We start from the raw sequence: 26,524 nt of genomic DNA, 5'->3' as shown, positions 1-26,524 counted from the left end.
GTGTTGTACAGGATATCACCGCAGGCCCACCGCACGCTGCTTGCAGCTGCTGTAGGCATCGTCAGAAACTGAACATGGTGTAAACACCGAGTCCACAGATCCACACACACATACGCGCGCGCGCGCGCCTGCACGAGCCACTCACCACACTGCACCGTACGCCCCGGTTCCTATCTGCTTCAGCCGCGTGTATTTCTCCGGGACTTCCCACACCGTGCTGTTGATTTCCTCGCGGGAGAAATGTCCCCGAGCCTCCATGATGAGACAGAGCAGGCGAAACTGAGGAAAACTTCAGCTCCTGTTTCTCCTGTCACTCGCTCAGAGGAGGAAAGAGAAAACACCAAGTTAGAGATGTCATCCCCTGGTTCCGGTTGTGGAGTTTCAAAATAAAACGACCACATTATAGATGTAAAAACGGACTCGTTTTGTTTTCCAGATGCCAAAATTAGCTGATGATTAGTCGTATCATCCACTTTAGGAATCTGACTGAAGTTTTTTGGTCTTTCTAAATAATCTGGACTCTGTTAGCCTCTTGAAGTCGACATGTCCAAGTTGAAAGAACCAAATAGAACAGAACATATAGACTGGACAATCTAAACTGACTCCAAGTTCAGATTCAGTTTTCCTGCTGGCTGCTGCACATGAACTCAATCCACTCTTATTTGTTAGAAAGTCCAGAAAACTCAGGCGGATGCCTCAAAAATCGGCTGAGATCTACGACTATCTAACAAACAAACTGCAGTTTGTGAGGCTGAATGATTGTATCTAATCAGATCAGGTGGTCAGCAGTACAGTAGCACCAAAGGGGACTGTACTCTCACTATTTCTTTTTTTTCCTCTTTACAGCTGAGTCTTCAAGCGTGAGATGACATACTCAGATGACTCTCCATCCGCCAGTCGTCCGGCGGATGGAGAAACCATACTGGACAGCCATTTTGGATTTTCAGTTTGAGGATGGTCAGAAATTTCATACTTTACAAATCGTCATTTCAGCTCAGATGATAATTAACTTTTTTTCTTCTTCAGACTTTGCATTGAGGTTCACAACCTCAGACCTCAAGAAATCAAAAACTCAGTCTGCAGTCTGTACAGTTCGCTGCCTCCAGAGCCACTAAGAGCCACTAAGAGCCAGGGGAATTCTGCAGTGTCTTTTTATCACTTTATTTGTTTAAAATAACTTCAAATACAATTTGTTTAAAACTAGCAATAGATAGATAGATAGATAGATAGATAGATAGATAGATAGATAGATAGATAGATAGATAGATAGATAGATAGATAGATAGATAGATAGATAGATAGATAGATAGATAGATAGATAGATAGATAGATAGATAGATAGATAGATAGATTATTTATTACAGACTCAAAGTCCAAATTACATAAAAAGAAAACAAATACAATAAAAATAAAAAAAGTATCCTAACCATTCAGGAGGCAGTCATACCAAAGTCTCCAAAATGCAGATGAATATTTTACTGCACTATATTTAGCATCAGTCAACATTAGGGTAATTCTATTTTTGGACTCATTAAAACGGCAAATACATTTTTACATAAGCTTTCTCAAAACAGCCATGAAAGTGCTGATGCGAGCAAATACAAACTGAAACTGGTCCATCTGGGCTTTTTAAACAAACCTCTTAATGCATCATTATAAGAAACTTTCAATCTATGAAGATCTATCTGTGCACATCGTTGTCTTTTTCCAAATCTCTGCTTTTAAATGTTCAGCTGATTCAACACACTGAATCAAAGGAACAGTTTGTAACCAGACAAAAACAACAAGAAAAGCAGAGGAAGATATTCACCTACTCATCTATCTAAGATTTGAACAGCTTCTTTCTTTTTTCTAAATTAGTGAATCCTAATTTTGTTAAACACAGTGAAACCAGTCTCTTGTAAAAACTAGCTCTTTAAACATTTAGAAAGTAATATCTTTATTTATTTACATACATTTTTATTTTCACCGGACTAATATAAAAATAGGATAAAAAGAAATAATAAAAAAAGTAATTATACAACAAAAATAAAATTTCCCCTCTCCAAAATGAAGCAAAATTTTCATTTGAAAGGAAGGTCACTCAAGTTCCTGCTGGATTTTAACATCGACTTTATGAATGGGTCATCAGATCCTTTTGTAAACTGAACTCTATCTCTGTTTATAGGCAGCACAGCAGAATATCTAACATTTATTTTAGTAAATGAAGAATATATCAGAAAAGATAAAACTAAACTAATCGCCTGAAATCTCACCATTTCCTGTGAGATAAAATCTGCCGCTTTGCCTGCTGAAACATGTCAACATGACTCGCTTTTCTCCCACCCACACATTGTAGGTGTTACTTGTCATGAATAATTACTGTAAATTGGCAAAAACGTATGAATCACGGCAGCCCACTGAGGGACGGTAACACAAACAAGAACGGGCGAAGCATGAAGATCTTTGACTTTTCAGTCTCACACTGAACGTTCAAATGAAGGAGTTTCAAATTGCATACACTTTGTTACACTGTTATGATGAAACGTTCGAAATGAATTGCGTCCCTTTGTGAAATGTGCCTGAAAACCTCCTGCTCAGACGCCTTTACCATTTCTACTGGCTTCTTTCAATGCAGAGGTGCAACAGTTTCACTAAAAGCTCACTCTGAAACAGATGACTGCAGCTGCTCACGCTTTCTTTAAGGCTCACTGGAGTCTCCCTAGAAAAGAACGCAATTTTTTTTAAATGTTCAAACTAAAGAATAGTGTGCTGTGTGACTTTGGTTTTTGATATTGCGTAATCTTCTACTTTTTTATTCTTTTCAGGGTTATCTTTCAGTCATTGTTCTTCCCTCGTGTTTGGTTTATTATAAAAAGCATTCCCACAACATGAGGCTGCCACCTCTATGTTTCAGTATTTGGATCAGTATATTCAAGGTAATGTAGTTTTTTTTCCCCCTACGCATTGCATTTTGCATGTGGGTCAAAAACCTTGTGTTGGTGTACTACACCAAATTGTAATAAGATACTTTGTGGTTGTAACCTGCAGGCATATGCAATAAAAACGTAGAACTGATATTGAAGTTAGCAAAACTGTTTGTATATTTTTCTTAATTGTTCTCACAATAACAGGAAAAGCCTCATAACTGTCAGTTTAATTTGTTGCTCCAAATTCTCATTGGTGTGTGTGTGTGTGTGTGTGTGTGTGTGTGTGTGTGTGTGTGGGGGTGTGTGTGTGTGTGTGTGTGTGTGTGTGTGTGTGTGTGTGTGTGTGTGTGTGTGTGTGTGTGTGTGTGCAAGGCTTAGTTGTACATAAAAAGAAAAAATAACTTCCATTGATCTTCTCTCTTTGCTATCACTGAAGAACAGTTATTATCCTTCACCTGATTTTTACTTGTGCCATATTCTTTTTTTGTGTGTGTGTTGACATTTTTTTTTACAAATTGAACATAGTGTAAATATATTAACTTCCACACTAAGCTGCATTCATAAATCTGTTACCAGAAGTTAAGTTTTAATACTAAACCAATTCTACAAGCTAAAAATATCCAGACTACAGTTTTTATCAATAATAAAGTAGAGTGTACCACACCAATGGAAATGCTTTGACTTATCTAACAATGTTCATGTTATGTAACTGTGGTTATATAATAAGGATTGTAACCTTCATTCCAAATCTGGGGATGAAGCTTCATTTCCATCCAGAACATGAACAGAACCAACATAAGGACTCAAACCCAGTCTACAAACAGGGTTTCTTTTAATAAATACAGAAGTTTCTAAAGCATCACAAGCAAAATGTTGCATCTGAACATGCTTTTTGGTTGTCAGACAGACAGGCTTTCAGTGCAGATGCCAGTTTTAGTGCCAATATATTATTCATATGGAATATTATGTTTTGCTCCGCCATGCAGACAAAGTTGCTCATGGGGCGTTCTTGTTGCCATGTGACCAAGAAGGAAGGAATAGAAACCTCCATAAACTTCCTCTCAAAAATGCTTTTGGTGCAGTTCAGAAGCTAGCTGCTCCTCTTGGCGTCAGGCTAAGAGAAAAACACTTTCCTGCCCACCATCAGCGGTCGACATCATGAGCAGCATCGTTCAGAACCCCTGTGTTGGTCGGACGCCAGGTGCTAGGGTGAGTACATGCATATACAGAGTACGTGGAGAAAACTTCTGACATGCAGAGAAAAAAGATGCACATTCCAAATTAACAAGTGAAATATTTCTGACATCAAGTTATCTGAGACATAATTTCTTTCTAGATGCCCAAATCTGTGACTCGTGAAAGCAGTGGAACCTCCAGAAACAGCAGCATCAGCAGTGACAGCAGTGGTTCTGGAGGGAACATCCGTTCTCTGCTATCCATGAGTGAGAGCGTGCACGCAAATCTGAGCAGCTTCTTTCCAGAGCAAGCACTCGAGAAGGAAGAAACCCGTCAGCGGAGCCACCAGCTGGAAGAGATAAAGCGCCTGAAAGAGGTTCATGCTGCTGCTCAGCTCAAAAACCTAGAGGATTTTCTGAAGATAAACCGAATCTCTCTCAGAGACAGTTTGGCCCATACCACAGGGATGATTTACAGGTAAAAAAAAAAAAAAAAAACACACAACACAAAAACAACAGGATACAAATGGATGCAAAATCAAATCCAAAGATTAGTGAAAACAAAATATAATGAATAAAACTGGACATTTCAGGGACATGAATTATTTTAGTCTTAAAAATAATGATAATAAAAAAAACTCTCCATTGCTTATTGTTTGATAAAATGCAATAGTACATTTTCACAAGGGACTAATGTACTGAGATTATCTGCTATATATGTATAAACAAATTAATTATTTTTTGTGTCAACAGAAATTTGGGAAAATCAGGACTGAGGGTGTCCTGTGTTGGATTAGGTAAGCATAAAGTTAAAATAAAAGACAATCTATAATATCAACAACTACAATTAAAAGAACAAACAAATAAAAATTGCCAGCACATTGGACAGCCCTTTATGGAAGTACATATGTGTCACAAGGTACAGACACGGTGCTAGCACGTGGGCCTATGGCGTACTCATGCTGGTTAAAAGTTAAAGTTGGGATTTGTTTCCATAATCCCCTATGCACCCATAAAAAGTTAAGTATTCCTGTTTTGTGCAGGTACATGGGTTACCTTTGGAGGCCAGATCACAGATGAGGTAAGAGAAAATGTAACTACATCATCATTTACAGGTCAGAGGAAGGGCAACTACACCGCGTTCCAAATTATTATGCAAACTGGATTTAAGTGCCATAAAGATAAAATGATTTGTTTATACATATATTAAACTTATAGATGGTATGAATCACTATCATTAATTTCAGAGATCTGGGTTGATTAGTTTGTCTGGTGAGCTTAATTAAAGGAAATCTACTTAAGAAGGATGTTCCACATTATTGAGCAGCCCACAGGTTTCTAGCAATATGGGAATGAGAAAGGATCTCTGCTGATGAAAATTATCAGATAGTGTAATGCCATATAACAAGGTATGAAAACATTAGATATTGAAACTGAAGCGTTATCATTGTACTATGAAGATATTTGTGGCTGATTCAGAACAAAGATGGGTTTGTACAGATAAAGGCCTAATGAGGAAGGTTTCTGTTAGAAAAAGTCATGGGATTAAGAGAGCAGCTGTTAAAATGCACTTACAATGCAGCAAACAGTTATTCGAAGCTGCTGGTGCCTCTGGAACCTCCTAACCTTGAAAATTATACTGACCATCATTTGCATTGACAATTTTAAAAAATCTGAAAAAATGACACTTGCACAATAATTTGGAACACGGTGTAGTATACATCAATTTGTTTGCTTAACATCTACATTATTTTCGTCCCAGGTGGCAGAGGAAATGACAACTTTGGCGTATGAGAGTGGAATCAATCTGTTCGACACCTCTGAAGTGTATAACTGTGGAAGGTAAGAGGGACCTTAAAGCAGGAGTGTCTCTTGGAATTAATTCTGTGGAAGAAATCAGACTTTTTTGTAGATATTTAACACAATTTTTTTTCACCCTGTGTAATTATGTATAATTTTTTTTCTAAATCTATTTATTTACTGTAAATTTGCCAGCAAAAATTTCCCCTGGAAAAAAATTACTTGCAAAAAGCAATCTAGATTGGGCCTAAAAAAATCTAACTTGGCCTGTCCAATTTATGGGAGAATATTACTGCCATAAGTTGAGAGAACACATCTTCATTTTAAAAAAAGGATTTAATGTAATTTGTTTTCCAAAGCATAAAGTAATGTGACTGCAATGCACATATAACAATAGATAAAAGATCTAGAAACAAGTTATGCACCGAGCCATGAAGGATGTGTTGAATTTTCACACACAACTGTTTGAGACTTGCTTCTACATTGTAAACCGATCTCCCATTTGATAAAAGGGAGCGAACATGTTTGTGCCACTTTAAATATATATGTTAGAGATTTTGCATTTTGCATCCAATTTGATATGTGATTTCTCCCACTGCAGATATTTTAAATAAAACTTGGGATTAGTAATCCCAAATTAGCCACAGACTGTCTGAGTCTGCGGTAAACGCTAAATATCAAAGATTTAACAGCTTTCTTTCCTCTGCAATTTCTCAGAGCAGAAGCCGTGTTGGGAGGCATTATAAAGAAGAAAGGGTGGAGGTAGATTGTTTTTATGGTTATTTCAATAATTGCTTGTAATTTATGCAGTCTAAAATGAGTAAAATATAGTTGCCTTCCTAAACTGATATCATTTTTAAAATATTTTCTTCCCTAGTTAATAAAACCTGTTTTATTAACTAACTTAAATTAACTAGACACTGTGCATACAAAGCAACATTTTCTGGGTTTTTTTGTTCAATTGCAGGCGTTCCAGTCTTGTTATCACCACCAAACTCTTTTGGGGAGGAAAGTATGTACATATTTTCTTGTCTTCTATGTCTCTGTATGTAGCAAAAGAAATCTGGAGTCTTGTGTTGACAAAGAAAATGCAGTGACTATATTTAAAGCAAAAATGACTTTGAAGTCAGCAGCGTCATCAGAAGTCACACGAGAAACGATGGGAAAGTTTTGTAATCCCGAGGAAAACAACGAATGAAGTTTTGAGTCAGAAATGCCTCAGAACACCAGAGAATGGGCTGCATTATTTTTCAACTGTTGGTTGAAGGACAATGGAAAAATATTAAAGCTATAGCTGATACCAGTCAGAGTTCAATCCCAGTTTCGCATCCTAAGTCTGACCAACTCAATCTCTTATGATCATCTAATTCAATTCAGTTTATCCATCTCAATTTACTAAGTTTTTATAACTTAATTCATTAAGTGTGTTTAACATGACAAATTAAAGTCACTCTTACTCAAATAATTGTTTTTCTAATAAATAATTAAAATCTCTTTGTCTTAGTTCTACAGAAAGTTAACTCAAATGTTTAAGTTGTTACAAGTTAACAAACTAAAATATCCAAAATTATGGTATTACTCACATTTTGCTCAAAATATATCTAAATCTTCAATTATTTTAAACATAGGTTTTAACATGTTATTTTAGTTTATCAAAGATTGTGTACATTGAAAAGTTGACATAGTAGGACCAATTTAATTGAATTGCTTCAATAGTGACAAGTAATTCAGTCAAGTTGGTTCACCTGAAGGTATTAAGTTGATTTAACTCAATTTATCAAGTTGACTTAACTGGAGAAATTTAAGTCAGTCTTACTCAAATCCTTTAGTTTCTTAAAATAAAGAAGTAAACAAAGTTTTTTTGGGTCAGGTGGCCTTTATTAGAGAGAAGTTAGACAGGAAAGAGACGACATGCAGCAAAGGTCATCAGGCTACAATCGAACCGGCGACGGCCATGCAGAGGACTAAAGTCTCCTTAGTCCTTAGATTAAACGTAGACCCAGGATGTGATGGACTTGACTTACCGGTTTTCACTGGGTTTTAGTCCTGAACTGAAGCTAATTTTTTTTAAAAAAATAGTGGGGAATATTACAACAGAGACTGGGTCTGACTGTGGGCCCATGTCATTGCAAACTCTGCTGATAAAGAATCAGATCTTATCAAAATTGATATATGTTTGAAAGTAGAACAAGTACTTTTTTATATCAACAAATCAACAATAAATACATTTCTTTCTGTTTTTTAGTGCAGAAATGGAAAGAGGACTTTCTAGAAAACACATTATTGAAGGTAAGATATGGAAACACCTTGACCAAAACCTCGCTTTGATTTTCTAACATACATATATGAAAGTACATGTTTTGGGTTTTTTATAATATTTTAATTTGATACATTTTGTTATTAATTAGCAAAAAAATCATTATATTTGACAGAAATAATGACTCTTGAACATCTGTCTCGCGAAGTGTTTCACTTAGTGATGGAGTTAGCGAACTAAATAAACTTTTCAGGAATATTGAATGATGGCAGTGTGCATCTAAATTTAACAGGTTTAAGAGCATCACTGGACAGACTTCAGCTAGAGTATGTGGACGTTGTGTTTGCAAATCGACCAGATCCATACACACCTATAGAAGGTTAGTGTACATATTTTTGAGATCAAGCGCTTCTTTTCATTTTGCTTTTTACAAATTGTTTTAAATTGTTTTTTCTCAGTGCAATACTAAGAACTGGATTACAATTCTCAGCCTGCCAGGTTTTCGAGTTAAAGAATGTTTGAAGTTAACAGGAAATACAAAAATTTCCCTTGATAATTATGTATTATTGAAAGATTAATGCCTGAATATCAACTATAAAGTCTTACAAAATGCAAACATATAAAAAAACTAAAATAAATAAGCAATTCTTAGCCTGGTGGTTGCCCAAGTAAAGCCTGGTGGCCCACCAGGCTAATAATACACTAATAATACCCCATGAAACCTTGCAATTGGTTAATGTATTCTGCTTGTGTACATTTTCCATTTTGTTGTGGTCCAGTTTGTAACCCCTTTGGTCTTTTTTTTTTCTTGTTTTGCCAGAGACAGTAAGGGCAATGACCTATGTCATCAACAGGGGGATGGCTCTGTACTGGGGAACATCACGATGGAACTCCATGGAGATTATGGTGAGTTTTATAACAAAATACTAATTAGTTTCTCAGCATTAAACTAAGCAAGGCTTTCGTCTTGCTGAGTTGGAGTTGATGGTGAGACCCAAAAGTGAATTTGTCATCAGAAAAGAGAACATGGACAGTTCCACTCACTGTCCACCTTAAAATCTGATGTGGATCTGAGCCACAAAGCCAAGCAGGAAACAAGTTCAACACATTATTATAGGCATGGTAGGTAACTCCAGCATCCAAACAGTGAATAATTCAACCAAACATGAGATTAGAACTAAAATAAGTGTTTCTGACCCATTAATATGCTGACTAAACCACATCCAAATGGTCGTCTGTGTCTGTCATCCAGTTTGTGTTTTATTATTTTGCTAAGGCTTATTTTATAGTCATTTCGATGAGGTGCAATTCATATGCTTCAATCTCCAACTGAAACATATTTAATGAGTTAAGTTGGAAATAAATGACAAACTTAATTGAATTACTTGTCACCAATTGAAGCGATTCAAATAAGTTGGTTCTACTATGTTTATTTTTAAAATTTAAGTAAAAACAGATCCTTCAGGTTAATTAAATTAAAGTTAGTTAAATTTCTAAATTTTAAGTGAATTGAACACAAAAAAGTAAGTTGTCATCAATAAACCAAATGAATTAAGTTAGACTAATGTAAAAGAAAGAAAATTCCCATAGTTGAATTGCAGCCAAAAACACTTTTTATAGTGCAGAGTAAAGATATCGTCATGAGCTACAGACTAATGGGGAATAGCAGCCAGTCAAAATGTCCTGAAGTTTACTTTAATCTTTGATCAGTCAAATTGTAAAACAGTAAAAGCAAGTTTTGATAATAATACTGGATTAGCATCAGCATAACAAAAGCTAACTGTCTCTTGTTTTCACTTTGTGTATTTTTTGTCACCTGCCATTGAGTTAAAACCCTTTAACTGTCAAAAAAAGACTTCATTTAATCTTTTCCAGGTCAGAATTTAAACTGGAGATTATCAGGCAGATTAAATCAGCCTGAGCAGATTTAAGATCCTCAAGCTGATTAAATCTAAACTTGATCATTCTACAAAGAACATATATAAAAAACACAACTGAGAGAAAAAGGGATTCTCATTTTCCATCCATCCATCCATCCATCCATCATCCATCCATCCATCCATCCATCCACCATCCATCCATCCATCCATCCATCCATCCATCCACCATCCATCCATCCATCCATCCATCCATCCATCCATCCATCCATCCATCCATCCATCCATCCATCCATCCATCCATCCATCCATCCATCCATCCATCATCCATCCCATCCATCCATCCATCCATCCATCCATCCATCCATCCATCCATCCATCCATCCATCCATCCATCATCCATCCATCCATCCATCCATCTGTGCATTATGCTGACATCATTGTCTGCATAATGAATTTTTGGCTCAAGCAAAAATTGAATAGCTAAAGAATACCTTTTTTCCCTGGGTCTGTCTGCAGGAGGCGTATTCTGTAGCACGACAGTTCAACCAGATCCCTCCCATTTGTGAACAGGCAGAATACCACATGTTCCAAAGGGAAAAGGTGGAAGTGCAGCTCCCACAGCTTTACCACAAAATAGGTAAGCACCTTGCATAGTATTTGGGAAAGATCTGAGGTTCTGAGGAGGCTGAAACAATCACAGAATCATACACAGTTCCTTGGTGCACAGGAAGTGGGAGTTGTTTCAAATGCCCAATACCAAATTAGGACACATAACATAAACAGGGGTACTCTGAACCAAATAGACAGCCAGAGGGGGAGGCATCCTTTACCAAGCTTCCTCCAAGGCCACTCAGATAAGTTGAGCATCTCATCCTGCTCCCATAGTGGGGTGCACTAACTATTTGTTATCTCTTCCCTTCCAGGCCGCTGGCCTTAGTCCTCCTTTTTACCTACACAAAGGAGATGCAGCTGGATAGGAGAGAGAAATAGAAAACAGCTTATACAACTCAGAATATTTTATATATTAATATTGTAGATAATTAATTTTGTTCCACAAGAGGACTGCATTACTTCAGGATAAATTATGAAACAATTTTTTATTGTGAATGTGTGATGGTCAACCATGTGGATTAAGCCATTTAAAGTTGATAGAAGTTGATATAAATACACAAATGAAGCAGCCTGACTGAGGTGTTGACTGTTGCTGGCCCAGATAAGGTGGGTTTGGCACCATCATGTGGCCAATTAGGATGACTACACAATGTGGACAGCTCACACTCCAACAGCTTATCACTGTTTTTCACATGTAGAAATATTGAAAATGCCCCTAAAGTGTAGTTCATACAAGTTGGTGGCTGTTTTTCTTTTGCAAACCGCCAGTTAAAATCAAGAAGAAGAAGAAGAAACAGGTTGCAGGTGTGAGGGGAAAGAGCAAAAGGCATGAGTACAAATAGAGAGAGAGAGGGAGTACACAGGGAACTAGGAAATAAATAAACACTCAAGAATAACTAGACCTACGAAATAATTGTAGCTAGAATCGCTAATGAAGGACTGAACTAAAGTAAAACAGAAACAGTCTATTAAAAAGAAACTAAGGAATATAGAAAAGACCAACTTTAACTCAGTTAAAGCGCTGCATTATTAAGGTTGAATAGTAAACGTCATTCTGTTACTGAGCAATATTTTAAATTCAATTTATTTATCTGGGAATTGCAGGTATTGGAGCTATGACATGGTCTCCATTGGCCTGTGGGATAATCTCGGGCAAATATCGAAGTGGAATACCGCCTTCTGCACGAGCGTCTCTTAAGGTAACAAATAATTCTTCTGCTACAACTTTTGCTTGCTAAGCTTTGCCTCAACCATTAGCTTTTACACAAAAACAATTTCTGACAGAGAAAAGTTACACAAATGGGTTAAAACAAAAATATTCAGACTTTTCTCTGTGCCTAAATTTAATTGTTGCAGGTTTATTGGGGAATGGTACCATCGTTAGCCATTAGTGTGTCTAATAAACCTTGAAGAGATCATCAGTCTGTCATAGGCATTTACATAGACATCCACTGGCCGCTTTATTAGGGACACCTTGCTAATTCTGAGTTGGACCCCCTTTTGTTTTCAGAACTGTCTTAGTTCTTCGTGGTATGTGAAGAACTGTGTGATGCTATCATGTCAATATGGACCAGACTCTCTGAGGAATGTTTCCAAAAACTTGTTGAATCTATGCCACGAAGAACTAAGGCAAAAGGGAATCCAAACCGGTACTAGCAAGGTGTACCTAATAAAGTGGCCAGTGGGTGAACATGTTTATCACACTGTGTCTGAATAGGAACAGTTTTGGTCATTTTCCATAGTTAAAATCTGATCTGTGATATGTGTGTGCGATCTCCCACAGGGATATGAATGGATAAAAGACAAGATAATGAGTGAGGAGGGTCACCGAGAGCAGCGTAAACTGCAGGAACTAGAAACCCTCGCACAACGTCTGCAGTGTACCTTGCCACAACTTGCTATTGGTAAACTATACTGGGTTTTCCTGTGACTGTCATGTTTTTTCTATCACATTATTTTGGCCATTCTGGAATATTTAGTCTTTTCTGGATAACCTTTTTTTTTTTTTTTTTTAAGTGCTTTGTGTCATTCAGAGGTTTTCATTCAACACTTTTCCTGTTTTTGATTTTCATTTTTAAGGCGTAATATTGAATATGAGACAAAATATAAATTACACCCATTAAGATTAAATGGAATTCCTGGGCGATCCCATCCCATCCAAAAGCACATGCTTAAATCAACATTTGGACACAGTCAACACATTTCCTAGATAGTAATATTTTTGCTATTAATGAGTGAAAAAACAAAGTCCATCTTAAGACACACCCCTCACCCTGATAGGGGTGAGGGGTGACTGTCGCTAGATTATTGAAAATAGATAAACCAGGGGTGGCCATATTGACCCAAAATATTGATAATATCAAATTGGTATTAGAATCAACTGATACAGACGAGTGTAATAAGAACAATTCTTTAGTTTAAGATTAGCTCTTGAAAATTTGTTAATTTTGCACCTTAGTTTCTCAACTGCATTGAAAAAAATTGCCTTGATCAGCTTTCAAATGAATTCACATAGAGTTTAAATATTGTTTAAAGGTGACTAAGCGTGCTGTGGTGGTTCTTTAGTAAAATATTTCAGAGCTATGTGGAACATATCTGCTGGTTATTGTGTGTAGTTTGGATGTTACATCAAGGGGCAAAGTTGAAGACATTTTGTCAAACTGCGCACCTTATAAAGATTATAAAATATTTTTTTTCTTGTAAAATGTATTTTTTTTCTTCACTAAACGCCAGTGGTTTGAAGAGCACACAGCTCTCTGATACGAGTGGCTAAACAAAGACAACTCTCTCTCATATCACACCTGGACATATATAAATATATTTATATGTGTGTATATATGTGTATATATATATATATGTGTGTGTGTGTGTTTGTGTGTGTGTGTGTGGGGGTGTGTGTGTGTGTGTGGTGTGTGTGTGTGTGTGTGGGTGTGTGTGTGTGTAAATATATTTACATTTATATATTCCTGTCTAAAGATTATATATATAATATCGCCATTATTTTAGACTGTGGCAGGAAGCCGGAGCGCCCGGAGAGAAACCTGCAAATTTCTTTTTGATATGTCATTCATAAAATTTAATTCCAAAATGTAATGACTGACATTTTGTATTTACATGTCAGAAATACATTTAATTATTTCTGAGCCTTTATTCTGAAGTAAAGGCTCTTGGGAAGAGAATTATGAGAGAGGAGATTCAAACCCAGGACTTTGTTGCTGCAAGGCAACAGTTGTCCCAACTGAGCCGCTGTGCAACCGTTTTGTTCACAAAATTAATGTTTTATTCACATCTAAGGAGAATTTAGAGGCCAATTACCCAAACAGTCATGATTTTAGACTGTGGCAGGAAGCCGGAGCACCCGGAGAGAAACCTGCAAACAGGAAACCTGTCTAATCTTTTTACCCATCCATCCCAGAAAATTTTTAGCACCTAATTTAGAAATTTCTAGCTCCTCTCAGCTTTAACGCTATTGAGAGGAGGGCCTGTAATGGCCCCCTAATTGAACTACCAACACCTGAGAAAGAAAGGAGGAAGAGCAGCACAAAGTAAGATTTGTTCATTTCAGATCCATCTTACTTTGTGCTGCTTTTCCTCCTTTCTTTCTCATATATGTAAAGAAATCCTGTCCTTCATGTCTTCACTGCAGACAGCCGCTGCAGTGAAGACATGATCGTCCATTGCTTTTACTACTTGACGTCCATGGGGTATGCAAGTATAAAACTTGGTCTGGTCAGACCCACTGCAGATGACCGAGGACAAATGATACTGCTCTGGTCCATGCTCTCCTGGTACTGTCAACGTCTGGTTGGGTTTAACTTTCTGAAAACTGTGTTAATCTGGCCGACTGCGGCAGGTGGAAGACCAACACATTGTTGTTGGTCAGGCAGTGCTTATAAGTCAGCCCTGCTCCACAGCCAGGACAAATTGTTTTGAGCCCCAAAGTCAACCATCGGCTAAAAAGTGCCTTGATGTTTTTCTCTGAACGAGGTGTTGGTAGTTCAATTAGGGGGCCGTTACTTAAAAGCTCTAAACAATCTGCCCGGCATGTGGAGCAGCTGCCCTCACTGTACAACTCCGTGTCGGTCCGTCCACCGAACGAGTCAAGCCAGACTAACACCAGATTTAACAAAGATCGAATGTCCAATTCCCCTCCCTTTCCCAATTCCCTCTCTTTCAGCTCCTCCAGGACTGGAGCGATCTCTGCAGGAGAGACATGTTTGCCAGGGTTTTGAACAGTTGACAGAATCAATTCAGAGCAGGATGGAATGGGTGATGCTTCCAGGAACACCTTCTCCTGAGCGAGACATCGCTTTGTCTCGCTCAGGTTCAGGACAGACTGTAATGCTGCGTTCACCCAGCTGTTTCTTAAATAATTGGAGAACTTGCAGTAGTTGTTAGAAATGTTCTCTTGCTGTTGTAGTGTGGAAAACCAGACATCTGTTGGTTTTCTGGCCAAACCCTTTGCTCCAAAGGATCAACGTCCCCCTCCGGGTCCGTTGATCCTTTCGGAGCGATACTTGCACTATCCCCAACGACTTTTCCCTCATCCTCAGAGAACTACCCAGCCGGGGTAGAGCTCGCTGAGGATGAGAGGGCTACCCCAGCCGGGGCAGCCTGGTCGTTGGGGACCTCCACGAACTCAGTGGCAGAAGAAACCTTCCCCGCCGGGTCGGTTTCTTCAGTATCCACGGTACTGCCATTCAACGGTGAATCAGTTTCAGTAAAATAATCAAATACCTTTTTCATGCCAGATGTTACGACATAGCCGAGTCCCCAGCCGAGTGGCAGAGCAAACGGTACCAGCGCATGAGAGAAATTAATCATTTCTAAGAAATATGACGTCAGGAATCAATGAGAGTTCTGGATCGAGAATGTTCAATGTCTTGAGATTCCAACATTTAAAGGCTCAGAACATCTTTGATCTATTGTGATGTATTTGATGTCATCTATGACATCATCAATGAACTCACTGTAGTTTTTGTTTAAAACTTATTTAGCATGAAGAGATTAACAATAGATTTATATTTGACTGAACTTTTGCATTCGTATTTATACATAATATATTCATTTTGTAAGCAATATTTCTACACTTGAATTACTCGCCTGATCTTTACTTTGTTTGACACAGTGCAGTGTGAAAATGAACGGCTGAAAATGTAATAAATGTTGCATTTTTAGCCCAAGTCAAACCAAGTTGTAACACTAAGGTTAGCTAGTTTTACTGCTATATGCTATGTAAAATGGCTGCTGGAAGAGACAACTGTTTTGTTGTTGAATTACAATTTAGAAGCCACCAGCTGCGTTCTTGTTCGCTGCGCAGGAGGCTCCACTTCTTCTGCTTTTGGGTCTGACTCAGGGTCAAAGATGGACACTTGTCGAACTGCGCACCTGGTGGCAGCCATTTTGTCTAACTGCGCACCTGGTGGCAGCCATTTTGTCAAATTGCGCACCTGGTGGCAGCCATTTTGTCGAACTGCAGGACAACGCGGAGACTCAACCGAACACAGAAACCTGAATGAATACACAGAAAAACCAAATCCTCACATTAATTAACTCAAAATGTCTGCAATGGGCTCTTGAGCTTCGAGATTAACTCTTAGTCTGGGCAGAACTGAATCCAAGCATATTTATTAGTGATGGGTAAATGAGGCGTCATGAAGCGTTTGGACTCGTCGCAAAACTGTGTCGATACTGTGTCACTGAATACTGAATAAAAGTAAAAACCTTACAATTTGCTTTTGTAATGATTTGTATTAAAACTTTTTACATGGATTCCAAGATGTTCATTGTATCTCAGTCATGATTTGGCTGAGTATGTCGACGTCTGCAGTTATAGTGATGGACTGCATGATGTGTTAACTGAACAAAATGCTTTCCACTGGTCACAGCTGTATGGCCTCTCTCCAGTGTGGATGTGTTGATGGACTTTGCTCACACAGTCAATTTCTCTCCTGTTTCTGCTGTATTTCTGTGGGACCAAATCAGGAGAGACATTGAAGGAAATATAGTAAAATATTGCATCATAATTATGCAAGACAGAATGAAAGATTTTCCATAAGTTCTTGTGGAGGGAAACAAAGCTCTTTCATTACGCATGTTCTTTTTTTGCATTGATAGCTAAAAGAAAACATCCAGTCTTGTTTGGTTGGTGGTAATCTAGATTCCAGATTTAGTAACTTTAAACATATTTTACAAGATCCAATGATGTGCAGATTTACAACAATCACAGACAGACAGACGAAATAAATCAAAGTGCAGATGTCCATTAGACAGAAAACAAGCGCAGTATGCTGAACAATAAATGTGCACGCAGCTCCAATTAATAACACATCAGATGACAAAGGCAAAGTTCAAATTGTGAGGAAATGTGATGCAGAGACAACGACTGCCTCGCTATCTTTGTGACAAGATATAATCAGCAGGAAAAAAAACTATTTACACGCTGCTAAACCTGGACATTTTCTTCACACTGAAGCAGGAGATCAAAACTTCACAATTTAACAAATAGCAATTAAATAGTTAGTAGTTGCATGCTGAAAAAGATTTTTCCACTCATTGATATGTTGCTTATTTTGGGCAAAGACTGCAGCTGCAGCTTCTGCTGATAAACACTAATGGTGGAGGTTTGTGACAAAGCAGCCACCAGGGGGCGCTGAGGCAAGCCCTTCACTCCCGTTTCCCACAGATCTGGGGATCCAGTGTATTCACTACTGAATATGTTTCAACCAGAGGATGCAGAACAGAAACTGACAGCCATCATCTCTTGTTGTTGTTTTTTTCCCCATAGAATTATCATCTTAAAACTGAGAGGTAATTTTAATGCCATTCTGCTCTGGAAATTAAATGTAATAATTCTATTGAAAAAAACAACAACAAGAAAATAGCTTAAGCCTGCATTTATTTAGGTGAGAGAGTAATAAATGACATTTAGTCTGGTTCGTTAGCATGAGGATGGACACACTGAGCTTGGCAATACACTGGTTAGACACCAGTTTAACCAGTGTTAAACGGTGTTAAGCCTTTAACAGACCCGTGACTCTCCTCTGCTCTCTCACTTAACAGTAAGCAAAAGTTTGAAAGCAGGTGTTACTTGGTACAGATTTTGACAGCAGGCTTGAACAGTTCCGTTGCTGGTAAAGACTGCGCTCAGATCGAATCCTTATGTCTGACATTTTTACAGCGTGGTGCCTGAGAAATGACAAGGTGAACTCTGTGCTGCTGGGGGCCTCCAGACCTGCTCAGCTAGTGGAGAACATCAGCGCCATACAGGTCAGCGATCACACAGGAAGCAGATGTAATAAGCGCAAACATGCAACCGAGCAAAACAAAACCAATAGAGTGAATCTTTTTGATACTTTGTTGCTCAGGTGTCTGTTGGGGTTTTCCTCTTATTTCTGGTGATTTTACATATTCACAGTGACACTGCAAATACAAACAAAAAAAGGTCTGATTTAAATAAATAAGAAAACACATTACAGTTTGACTTTAAATTGGCAAGAATTTTTATCATTTGTGATAGGACACTAACTGGAACTTTAAGAAAAACCTTGTCTTTGTCTCCTTTGTTTTTACAGGTTCTTCCGAAGATAACAATGTCCATTGCATCTGAGATTGATGGCATCTTGAAAAACAAGCCCCACTGTAAAAAGGGTTTCAGATTTTCAAAGGAGCACTGACAGGCGGCTGCAGACGCAGTTACTTGGCAGAATTTTGATCCTTGTGTAATTCCTGCACATTTCACTGTTTTAAAAAAACAACAAGCAACCGAAAACAAATAAACACATTTAGACGACACTACTTCTCAAATATACTGTGATAAATTAACTGCTGCCATGAAAACTGAGAGAAAAGGTCAAAAGACCAGAATTTGACACCAGCTTGTGTAAAAAGAAATAAAAAGAAGAAATATGGACTGACTCTTGAACAGAGAGGGATTGTTTCTCTGGTGTTGTAATGGGTCCAAACGATCTAAAGCACTTGGTTAAGTGATTTGTCAAAGCTGTGTAAGACATTGCCTAATTCAGTTAATGATTTTTCTTCTATTGCAAAGTTAGTTTTTTTTGCATAACGTAAACCTCCTTAGGTGGCGGTGCAGCGCCACACGGAGTCGTTCACCAGGCCGGACGTGTTCTTACAGAGCAAAAATGCAAGTAGAGAAAATTCACTCTGTGGAGAAAATGTCTTGTTTCCCTGGCAGATTATTTCACGTACGACCTGTTTCATCAATATTAAGGAATTAGTTACTTGAAACCAATTTCTTTCTTGCTGAAAATTACTTGAATTTTTGTCTTATTTCAAGTGTTCTGCAAAATTCTCACTAGAAATTAGATTTAAAAATATTGGTACGTTTTTGTGGGGTTTTTTTCAGTGCAAGCTTTATAATATCTTGGAGTGGCATTAAAAATTAAAAACTAAGCATAGTTTGAAGAAATACATTAGGCAGTAGAATCAAGAAGTCGCACATATCTAAAGCATAAAGTTCATTCCAAAAATACAGTAACTTTTATTTTCCTGATGTTCGTTCTACAGATTCCAGTAACGTCACTGACCTATTCACACAAATATTCATAGAGAACTACTGAAGAGGGAAACCTGCACATCACATGCAAGGTTGGTAGTTCTGATGTGCGTACTCAGAACATCACACTATTCGCACTTAGGCCAGAAAGTGAAACTCATATATTCCATGGATTCATTCACACAGAGTGAAGTATTTAAAGCATTTATGTCTTGTAATTTTGATGACTATGGCATGTAGACAATAAAAACCTACAATTTGGTGTCTCAGAAAATTTTGTGAAAAATTAAGAATTGGAAACTCCTGTAATATCTCTAATCAGCTAATTGTCATGAATTGTGGTTGTGAGGTCGATGCAGTGGACCAGGTCGAAGTGAGAGAAACGATGATTTAATGATCAGTAGCAGAGGCAAGGCGCTCAAACTCTGGTAGCAACTGGCATAAAGGAAAAGACGTGACACAACAGAGCAGACAAGTACCCAAGAAGGAAACACAGACACAGGTGGGATCAATCAAGAGGCAAAGTGGAATCCATTTTGTCAAACTGCGCACCTTATAAAAAATTTTTTTTCTTCTAAAATGTAGTATTTTTTTTCTTCACCAAATGCCAGTGGTTTGAAGAGCACACAGCTCTCTGCGATGAGTTGCTAAACAAAGACAACTCTCTCTCATATCACACCTGGACATTTATATATATATATATATATATATATATATATATATATATATATATATATATATATATATATATATATATATATATATATATATATATGAAGGGCGGACAATCCTAATCCAGAAGGATCCATCAAAGGGTCCAGTCCCACCCAACTACCGACCAATAACCTGCCTCTCCACAACCTGGAAGCTCATGTCAGGCATCATAGCGGCCAAGATAAGCAAACACATGGATAAACACATGAGCACGGCACAGAAGGGTATCGGTGTAAATACCAGAGGAGCCAAACACCAACTCCTCGTAGACCGCACAGTTGCCCGAGACTGCAAAACCCGACACACCAACCTGTGCATGGCTTGGATCGATTACAAGAAAGCCTATGACTCAATGCCGCATACTTGGATCATTGAATGCCTAGAGATGTATAACATCAACAGGATTCTGAGAGCCTTCATTGCAAACTCGATGAGGCTGTGGAAAACCACCCTTGAAGCCAACTGCAAACCACTTGCACAAGTGTCCATCAAATGTGGCATATACCAAGGAGATGCCCTGTCCCCGCTACTGTTCTGCATAGGCCTGAACCCCCTCAGCCAAATTATCAACAAGACTGGCTATGGATACCGACTCAAAAATGGGGCCAACATCAGTCACCTCCTCTACATGGATGACATCAAGCTGTATGCCAAGAGTGAGCGAGACATCGACTCACTGATCCACACCACCAGGATCTACAGCACTGACATTGGAATGTCATTCGGACTAGAGAAGTGTGGTCGGCTGATCACAAAGAGGGGGAAGGTGATCCACACAGAAGGAGTCTCACTCCCACAAGGAACAATAGCAGACATAGAGGACAGTTACAAGTACCTAGGTATACCACAAGCAAATGGCAACCTCGATGAGGCCACAAGGAAAGGACCCACAGCTAAATACCTCCAACGAATAAGGCAAGTCCTGAGAAGCCAGCTCAATGGCAAGAACAAAATCCGTGCGATAAACAGCTATGCCCTGCCAGTAATCAGATACCCTGCTGGAATAATCAGCTGGCCAAAGGAGGAGATGAAAGCCACAGATATTAAGACTAGAAAGCTACTAACCATGCATGGAGGGTTCCATCCCAAATCCAGCACCCTGAGACTGTACACGAGCCGCAAGGAAGGAGGCAGAGGACTAGTGAGTGTGAGAACCACTGTCCAGGACGAAACAACTAAGATCCATAAATACATCAGGGACAAAGCCTCAACAGACAATGTGCTCAGTGAATGTCTCAGACAACAGGGAACGGAGGTTGAGGTGCCAGAGATACCATCATGGGAGGACAAGCCCCTACATGGGATGTACCACCAGCAAATAACCCAAGTGGCTGATATCAGTAAATCCTACCAATGGCTGGAAAAAGCTGGACTCAAGGACAGCACAGAGGCCCTCATCCTGGCCGCCCAGGAACAGGCCCTAAACACCAGAGCAATAGAGGCCCAGATCTACCACACCAGACAAGACCCAAGGTGTAGGTTGTGCAAGGAGGCCCCTGAGACAGTCCAGCACATCACAGCAGGGTGCAAGATACTGGCAGGGAAAGCGTACATGGAGCGACATAACCAAGTGGCAGGCATAGTGTATAGAAACATCTGTGCAGAATATGGACTGGAAACCCCGAGATCAAAGTGGGAAACACCCCCAAAGGTGGTGGAGAACGCCAGAGCTAAGATCCTGTGGGACTTCCAGATCCAGACAGACAAAATGGTAATGGCGAACCAACCAGACATTGTCGTAGTGGATAAACATCAGAGGAAAGCCGTTGTGGTAGATGTAGCAATACCAAGTGATTGCAACATCAGGAAAAAGGAGCACGAGAAACTGGAGAAATACCAGGGCCTCAGGGAAGAACTGGAGAGGGCCTGGAAGGTGAAGACCACAGTGGTGCCTGTGGTCATCGGGGCCCTCGGGGCAGTAACCCCCAAACTGGAGCAGTGGCTACAACAGATCCCAGGAACAACATCAGACATCTCAGTCCAGAAATGTGCAGTCCTTGGCACAGCCAAGATACTGCGCAGAACCCTCAAGCTCCCAGGCCTCTGGTAGAGGACCCGAGCTCAGAGGATAAGAACCACCCGTGGTGGGTGAGAAGGGAATTTTTTTTTTTTTTATATATATATATATATGTGTGTGTGTGTATATATATATGTGTGTATATATATACACATATATACACACATACATATATATATATATATATATATATATATATATATATATATATATATATATATATATTATATATATATATATATATATATATATATATATATTCCTGTCTAAAGATTAAAGATTAGACAGGAAACCTGTCTAATCTTTTTATATAGGCTATATAATATCGCCATTATTTTAGACTGTGGCAGGAAGCCGGAGCACCCGGAAGAGAAACCTGCAAATTTCTTTTTGATATGTCATTCATGAAATTTAATTCCAAAACGTAATGACTGACATTTTGTATTTACATGTCAGAAATACATTTAATTATTTCTGAGCCTTTATTCTGAAGTAAAGGCTCTTGGGAAGAGAATTATGGGAGAGGAGATTCAAACCCAGGACTTTGTTGCTGCAAGGCAACAGTTGTCCCAACTGAGCCGCTGTGCAACCGTTTTGTTCACAAAATTAATGTTTTATTCACATCTAAGGAGAATTTAGAGGCCAATTACCCAAACAGACATGATTTTAGACTGTGGCAGGAAGCCGGAGCGCCCGGAGAGAAACCTGCAAACAGGAAACCTGTCTAATCTTTTTACCCATCAATCCCAGAAAATTTTTAGCACCTAATTCAGAAATTTCTAGCTCCTCTCAGCTTTAACGCTATTGAGAGGAGGGGCTGTAATGGCCCCCTAATTGAACTACCAACACCTGAGAAAGAAAGGAGGAAGAGCAGCACAAAGTAAGATTTGTTCATTTCAGATCCATCTTAGTTTGTGCTGCTTTTCCTCCTTTCTTTCTCATATATGTAAAGAAATCCTGTCCTCTTCATGTCTTCACTGCAGACAGCTGCTGCAGTGAAGACATGATCGTCCATTGCTTTTACTACTTGACGTCCATGGGGTATGCAAGTATAAAACTTGGTCTGGTCAGACCCACTGCAGATGACCGAGGACAAATGATATACCTCTGGTCCATGCTCTCCTGGTACTGTCAATGTCTGGTTGGGTTTAATTTTCTGAAACTGTGTTAGTCTGGCCGACTGCGGCAGGTGGAAGACCAACACATTGTTGTTGGTCAGGCAGTGCTTATAAGTCAGCCCTGCTCCACAGCCAGGACAAATTGTTTTGAGCCCCAAAGTCAACCATCTGCTAAAAAGTGCCTTGATGTTTTTCTCTGAACGAGGTGTTGGTAGTTCAATTAGGGGGCCGTTACTTAAAAGCTCTAAACAATCGGCCCGGCATGTGGAGCAGCTGCCCTCACTGTACAACTCCGTGTCGGTCCGTCCACCGAACGAGTCAAGCCAGACTAACACCAGATTTAACAAAGATCGAACATCCAATTCCCCTCCCTTTCCCAATTCCCTCTCTTTCAGCTCCTCCAGGACTGGAGCGATCTCTGCAGGAGAGACATGTTTGCCAGGGTTTCGAACTGTTGACAGAATTAATCCAGAGCAGGATGGAATGGGTGATGCCTCCAGGAACACCTTCTCCTGAGCGAGACATCGCTTTGTCTCGCTCAGGTTCAGGACAGACTGTAATGCTGCGTTCACCCAGCTGTTCCTTAAATAATTGGAGAACTTGCAGTAGTTGTTAGAAATGTTCTCTTTGCTGTTGTAGTGTGGAAAACCAGACATCTGTTGGTTTTCTGGCCAAACCCTTTGCTCCAAAGGATCAACGTCCCCCTCCGGGTCCGTTGATCCTTTCGGAGCGATACTTGCACTATCCCCAACGACTTTTCCCTCATCCTCAGAGAGAACTACCCCAGCCGGGGTAGAGCTCGCTGAGGATGAGAGGGCTACCCAGCCGGGGCAGCCTGGTCGTTGGGGACCTCCACGAACTCAGTGGCAGAAGAAACCTTCCCCGCCGGGTCGGTTTCTTCAGTATCCACGGTACTGCCATTCAACGGTGAATCTGTTGCAGTAAAATAATCAAACACTTTTTTCATGCCCGATGTTACGATATAGCCGAGTCCCCAGCCGAGTGGCAGAGCAAACGGTACCAGCGCATGAGAGAAATTAATCATTTCTAAGAAATATGACGTCAGGAATCAATGAGAGTTCTGGATCGCGAATGTTCAATGTCTTGAGATTCCAACGTTTAAAGGCTCAGAACATCTTTGATCTATTGTGATGTATTTGATGTCATCTATGACATCATCAATGAACTCACTGTAGTTTTTGTTTAAAACTTATTTAGCATGAAGAGATTAACAACAGATTTATATTTGACTGAACTGTTGCATTCGTATTTATACATAATAAATTCATTTTGTAAGCAATATTTCTACACTTGAATTACTCGCCTGATCTTTACTTTGTTTGACACAGTGCAGTGTGAAAATGAACGGCTGAAAATGTAATAAATGTTGCATTTTTGGCCCAAGTCAAACCGAGTTGTAACACTAAGGTTAGCTAGTTTTACTGCTATATGCTATGTAAAATGGCTGCTGGAAGAGACAACTGTTTTGTTGTTGAATTACAATTTAGAAGCCACCAGCTGCGTTCTTGTTCTCTGTGCAGGAGGCTCCACGTCTTCTGCTTTTGGGTCTGACTCAGGGTCAAAGATGGACGCTTGTGAACTGTGCACCTGGTGGCAGCCATTTTGTCTAACTGCACACCTAGTGGCAGCCATTTTGTCAAATTGCGCACCTGGTGGCAGCCATTTTGTCTAACTGCGCACCTGGTGGCAGCCATTTTGTCTAACTGCGCACCTGGTGGCAGCCATTTTGTCTAACTGCGCACCTGGTGGCAGCCATTTTGTCTAACTGCGCACCTGGTGGCAGCCATTTTGTCGAACTGCAGGACAACGCGGAGACTCAACCGAACACAGAAACCTGAATGAATACACAGAAAAACCAAATCCTCACATTAATTAACTCAAAATGTCTGCAATGGGCTCTTGAGCTTCGAGATTAACTCTTAGTCTGGGCAGATCTGAATCCAAGCATATTTATTAGTGATGGGTAAATGAGGCGTCATGAAGCGTTTGGACGCGTCGCAAAACTGTGTCGATACTGTGTCACTGAATACTGAATAAAAGTAAAAACCTTACAATTTGCTTTTGTAATGATTTGTATTAAAACTTTTTACATGGATTCCAAGATGTTCATTGTATCTCAGTCATGATTTGGCTGAGTATGTCGACGTCTGCAGTTATAGTGATGGACTGCATGATGTGTTAACTGAACAAAATGCTTTCCACACTGGTCACAGCTGTATGGCCTCTCTCCAGTGTGGATGCGTTGATGGACTTTGCTCACACAGTCAATTTCTCTCCTGTTTCTGCTGTATTTCTGTGGGACCAAATCAGGAGAGACATTGAAGGAAATATAGTAAAATATTGCATCATAATTATGCAAGACAGAATGAAAGATTTTCCATAAGTTCTTGTGGAGGGAAACAAAGCTCTTTCATTACGTATATTCTGTTTTTGCATTGATAGCCAAAAGAAAACATCCAGTCTTGTTTGGTTGGTGGTAATCTAGATTCCAGATTTAGTAACTTTAAACATATTTTACAAGATCCAATGATGTGCAGATTTACAACAATCACAGACAGACAGACGAAATAAATCAAAGTGCAGATGTTCATTAGACAGAAACAAGCGCAGTATGCTGAACAATAAATGTGCACGCAGCTCCAATTAATAACACATCAGATGACAAAGGCAAAGTTCAAATCGTGAGGAAATGTGATGCAGAGACAACGACTGCCTCGCTATCTTTGTGACAAGATATAATCAGCAGGAAAAACTATTTACACGCTGCTAAACCTGGACATTTTCTTCACACTGAAGCAGGAGATCAAAACTTCACAATTTAACAAATAGCAATTAAATAGTTAGTAGTTGCATGCTGAAAAAGATTTTTCCACTCATTGATATGTTGCTTATTTTGGGCAAAGACTGCAGCTGCAGCTTCTGCTGATAAACACTAATGGTGGAGGTTTGTGACACAGCAGCCACTAGGGGGCGCTGAGGCAAGCCCTTCACTCCCGTTTCCCACAGATCTGGGGATCCAGTGTATTCACTACTGAATATGTTTCAACCAGAGGATGCAGAACAGAAACTGACAGCCATCATCTCTTGTTGTTGTTTTTTCCCCCATAGAATTATCACCTTAAAACTGAGAGGTAATTTTAATGCCATTCTGCTCTGGAAATTAAATGTAACAATTCCATTGAAAACAACAACAACAACAAGAAAATAGCTTAAGCCTGCATTTATTTAGGTGAGAGAGTAATAAATGACATTTAGTCTGGTTCGTTAGCATGAGGATGGACACACTGAGCTTGGCAATACACTGGTTAGACACCAGTTTAACCAGTGTTAAACACCACTGTATTTCCAAGGTCTGGATTGGGTTATCAAAAACATACCTGGTGTGTTGCTTTGACAACACCCAGCATCCTCTTCATGACACAGAGTATCTTCAGTCAGAGGCTTCTTCAAATCAACTGTCTTTCCCATTTCCGATGGACATTGAACGAGGCACAAGTTCTCCA

The 26,524-nt window shown here is 39.3% G+C and overlaps 2 protein-coding genes across 3 annotated transcripts in view; one reads left to right on the top strand and one right to left on the bottom strand.

Annotated features, from left to right (window-relative positions):
- The window catches only part of mapk13 (mitogen-activated protein kinase 13), a 38,502-nt gene extending 11,981 nt beyond the window's left edge, over nt 1–26,521 (bottom strand). Inside the window, exons 1-2 of the mRNA XM_055048373.1 lie at nt 26,399–26,521; nt 146–317 (exon numbers count right to left, since the gene is read on the bottom strand). Of these exons, the coding sequence (XP_054904348.1) occupies nt 146–258 (113 nt within the window). The 5' untranslated portion in view covers nt 259–317; nt 26,399–26,521. The remainder of the gene's footprint in view (nt 1–145; nt 318–26,398) is intronic.
- On the top strand, nt 3,824–18,527 carry LOC129371665 (voltage-gated potassium channel subunit beta-2-like). Of its 2 annotated transcripts, XM_055048372.1 has the most exons (15): nt 3,824–4,118; nt 4,246–4,562; nt 4,838–4,881; nt 5,128–5,165; nt 5,847–5,926; nt 6,602–6,646; nt 6,852–6,896; nt 8,130–8,173; nt 8,434–8,520; nt 8,962–9,047; nt 10,538–10,658; nt 11,738–11,832; nt 12,417–12,537; nt 17,814–17,902; nt 18,208–18,527. In XM_055048372.1, exons 1-15 carry the CDS (start codon nt 4,068–4,070, stop codon nt 18,307–18,309), a joined length of 1,365 nt encoding a protein of 454 aa, XP_054904347.1. In that variant the 5' UTR covers nt 3,824–4,067; the 3' UTR covers nt 18,310–18,527. The 2 variants fall into 2 exon arrangements, with proteins under 2 accessions (XP_054904347.1, XP_054904346.1); XM_055048371.1 differs by having other exon boundaries at nt 17,814–18,291.
- Nucleotides 26,522–26,524: the final 3 nt, after the last annotated feature.

This window comes from Poeciliopsis prolifica, unplaced genomic scaffold (genome assembly GCF_027474105.1).
Source record: "Poeciliopsis prolifica strain line A6 unplaced genomic scaffold, Auburn_PproV2 SCAFFOLD027, whole genome shotgun sequence".
Lineage (NCBI taxonomy): Eukaryota > Metazoa > Chordata > Actinopteri > Cyprinodontiformes > Poeciliidae > Poeciliopsis > Poeciliopsis prolifica.
The sequence above is the reverse complement of the archived record's forward strand: the minus strand, read 5'-3'. Positions and strand labels throughout refer to the sequence as shown.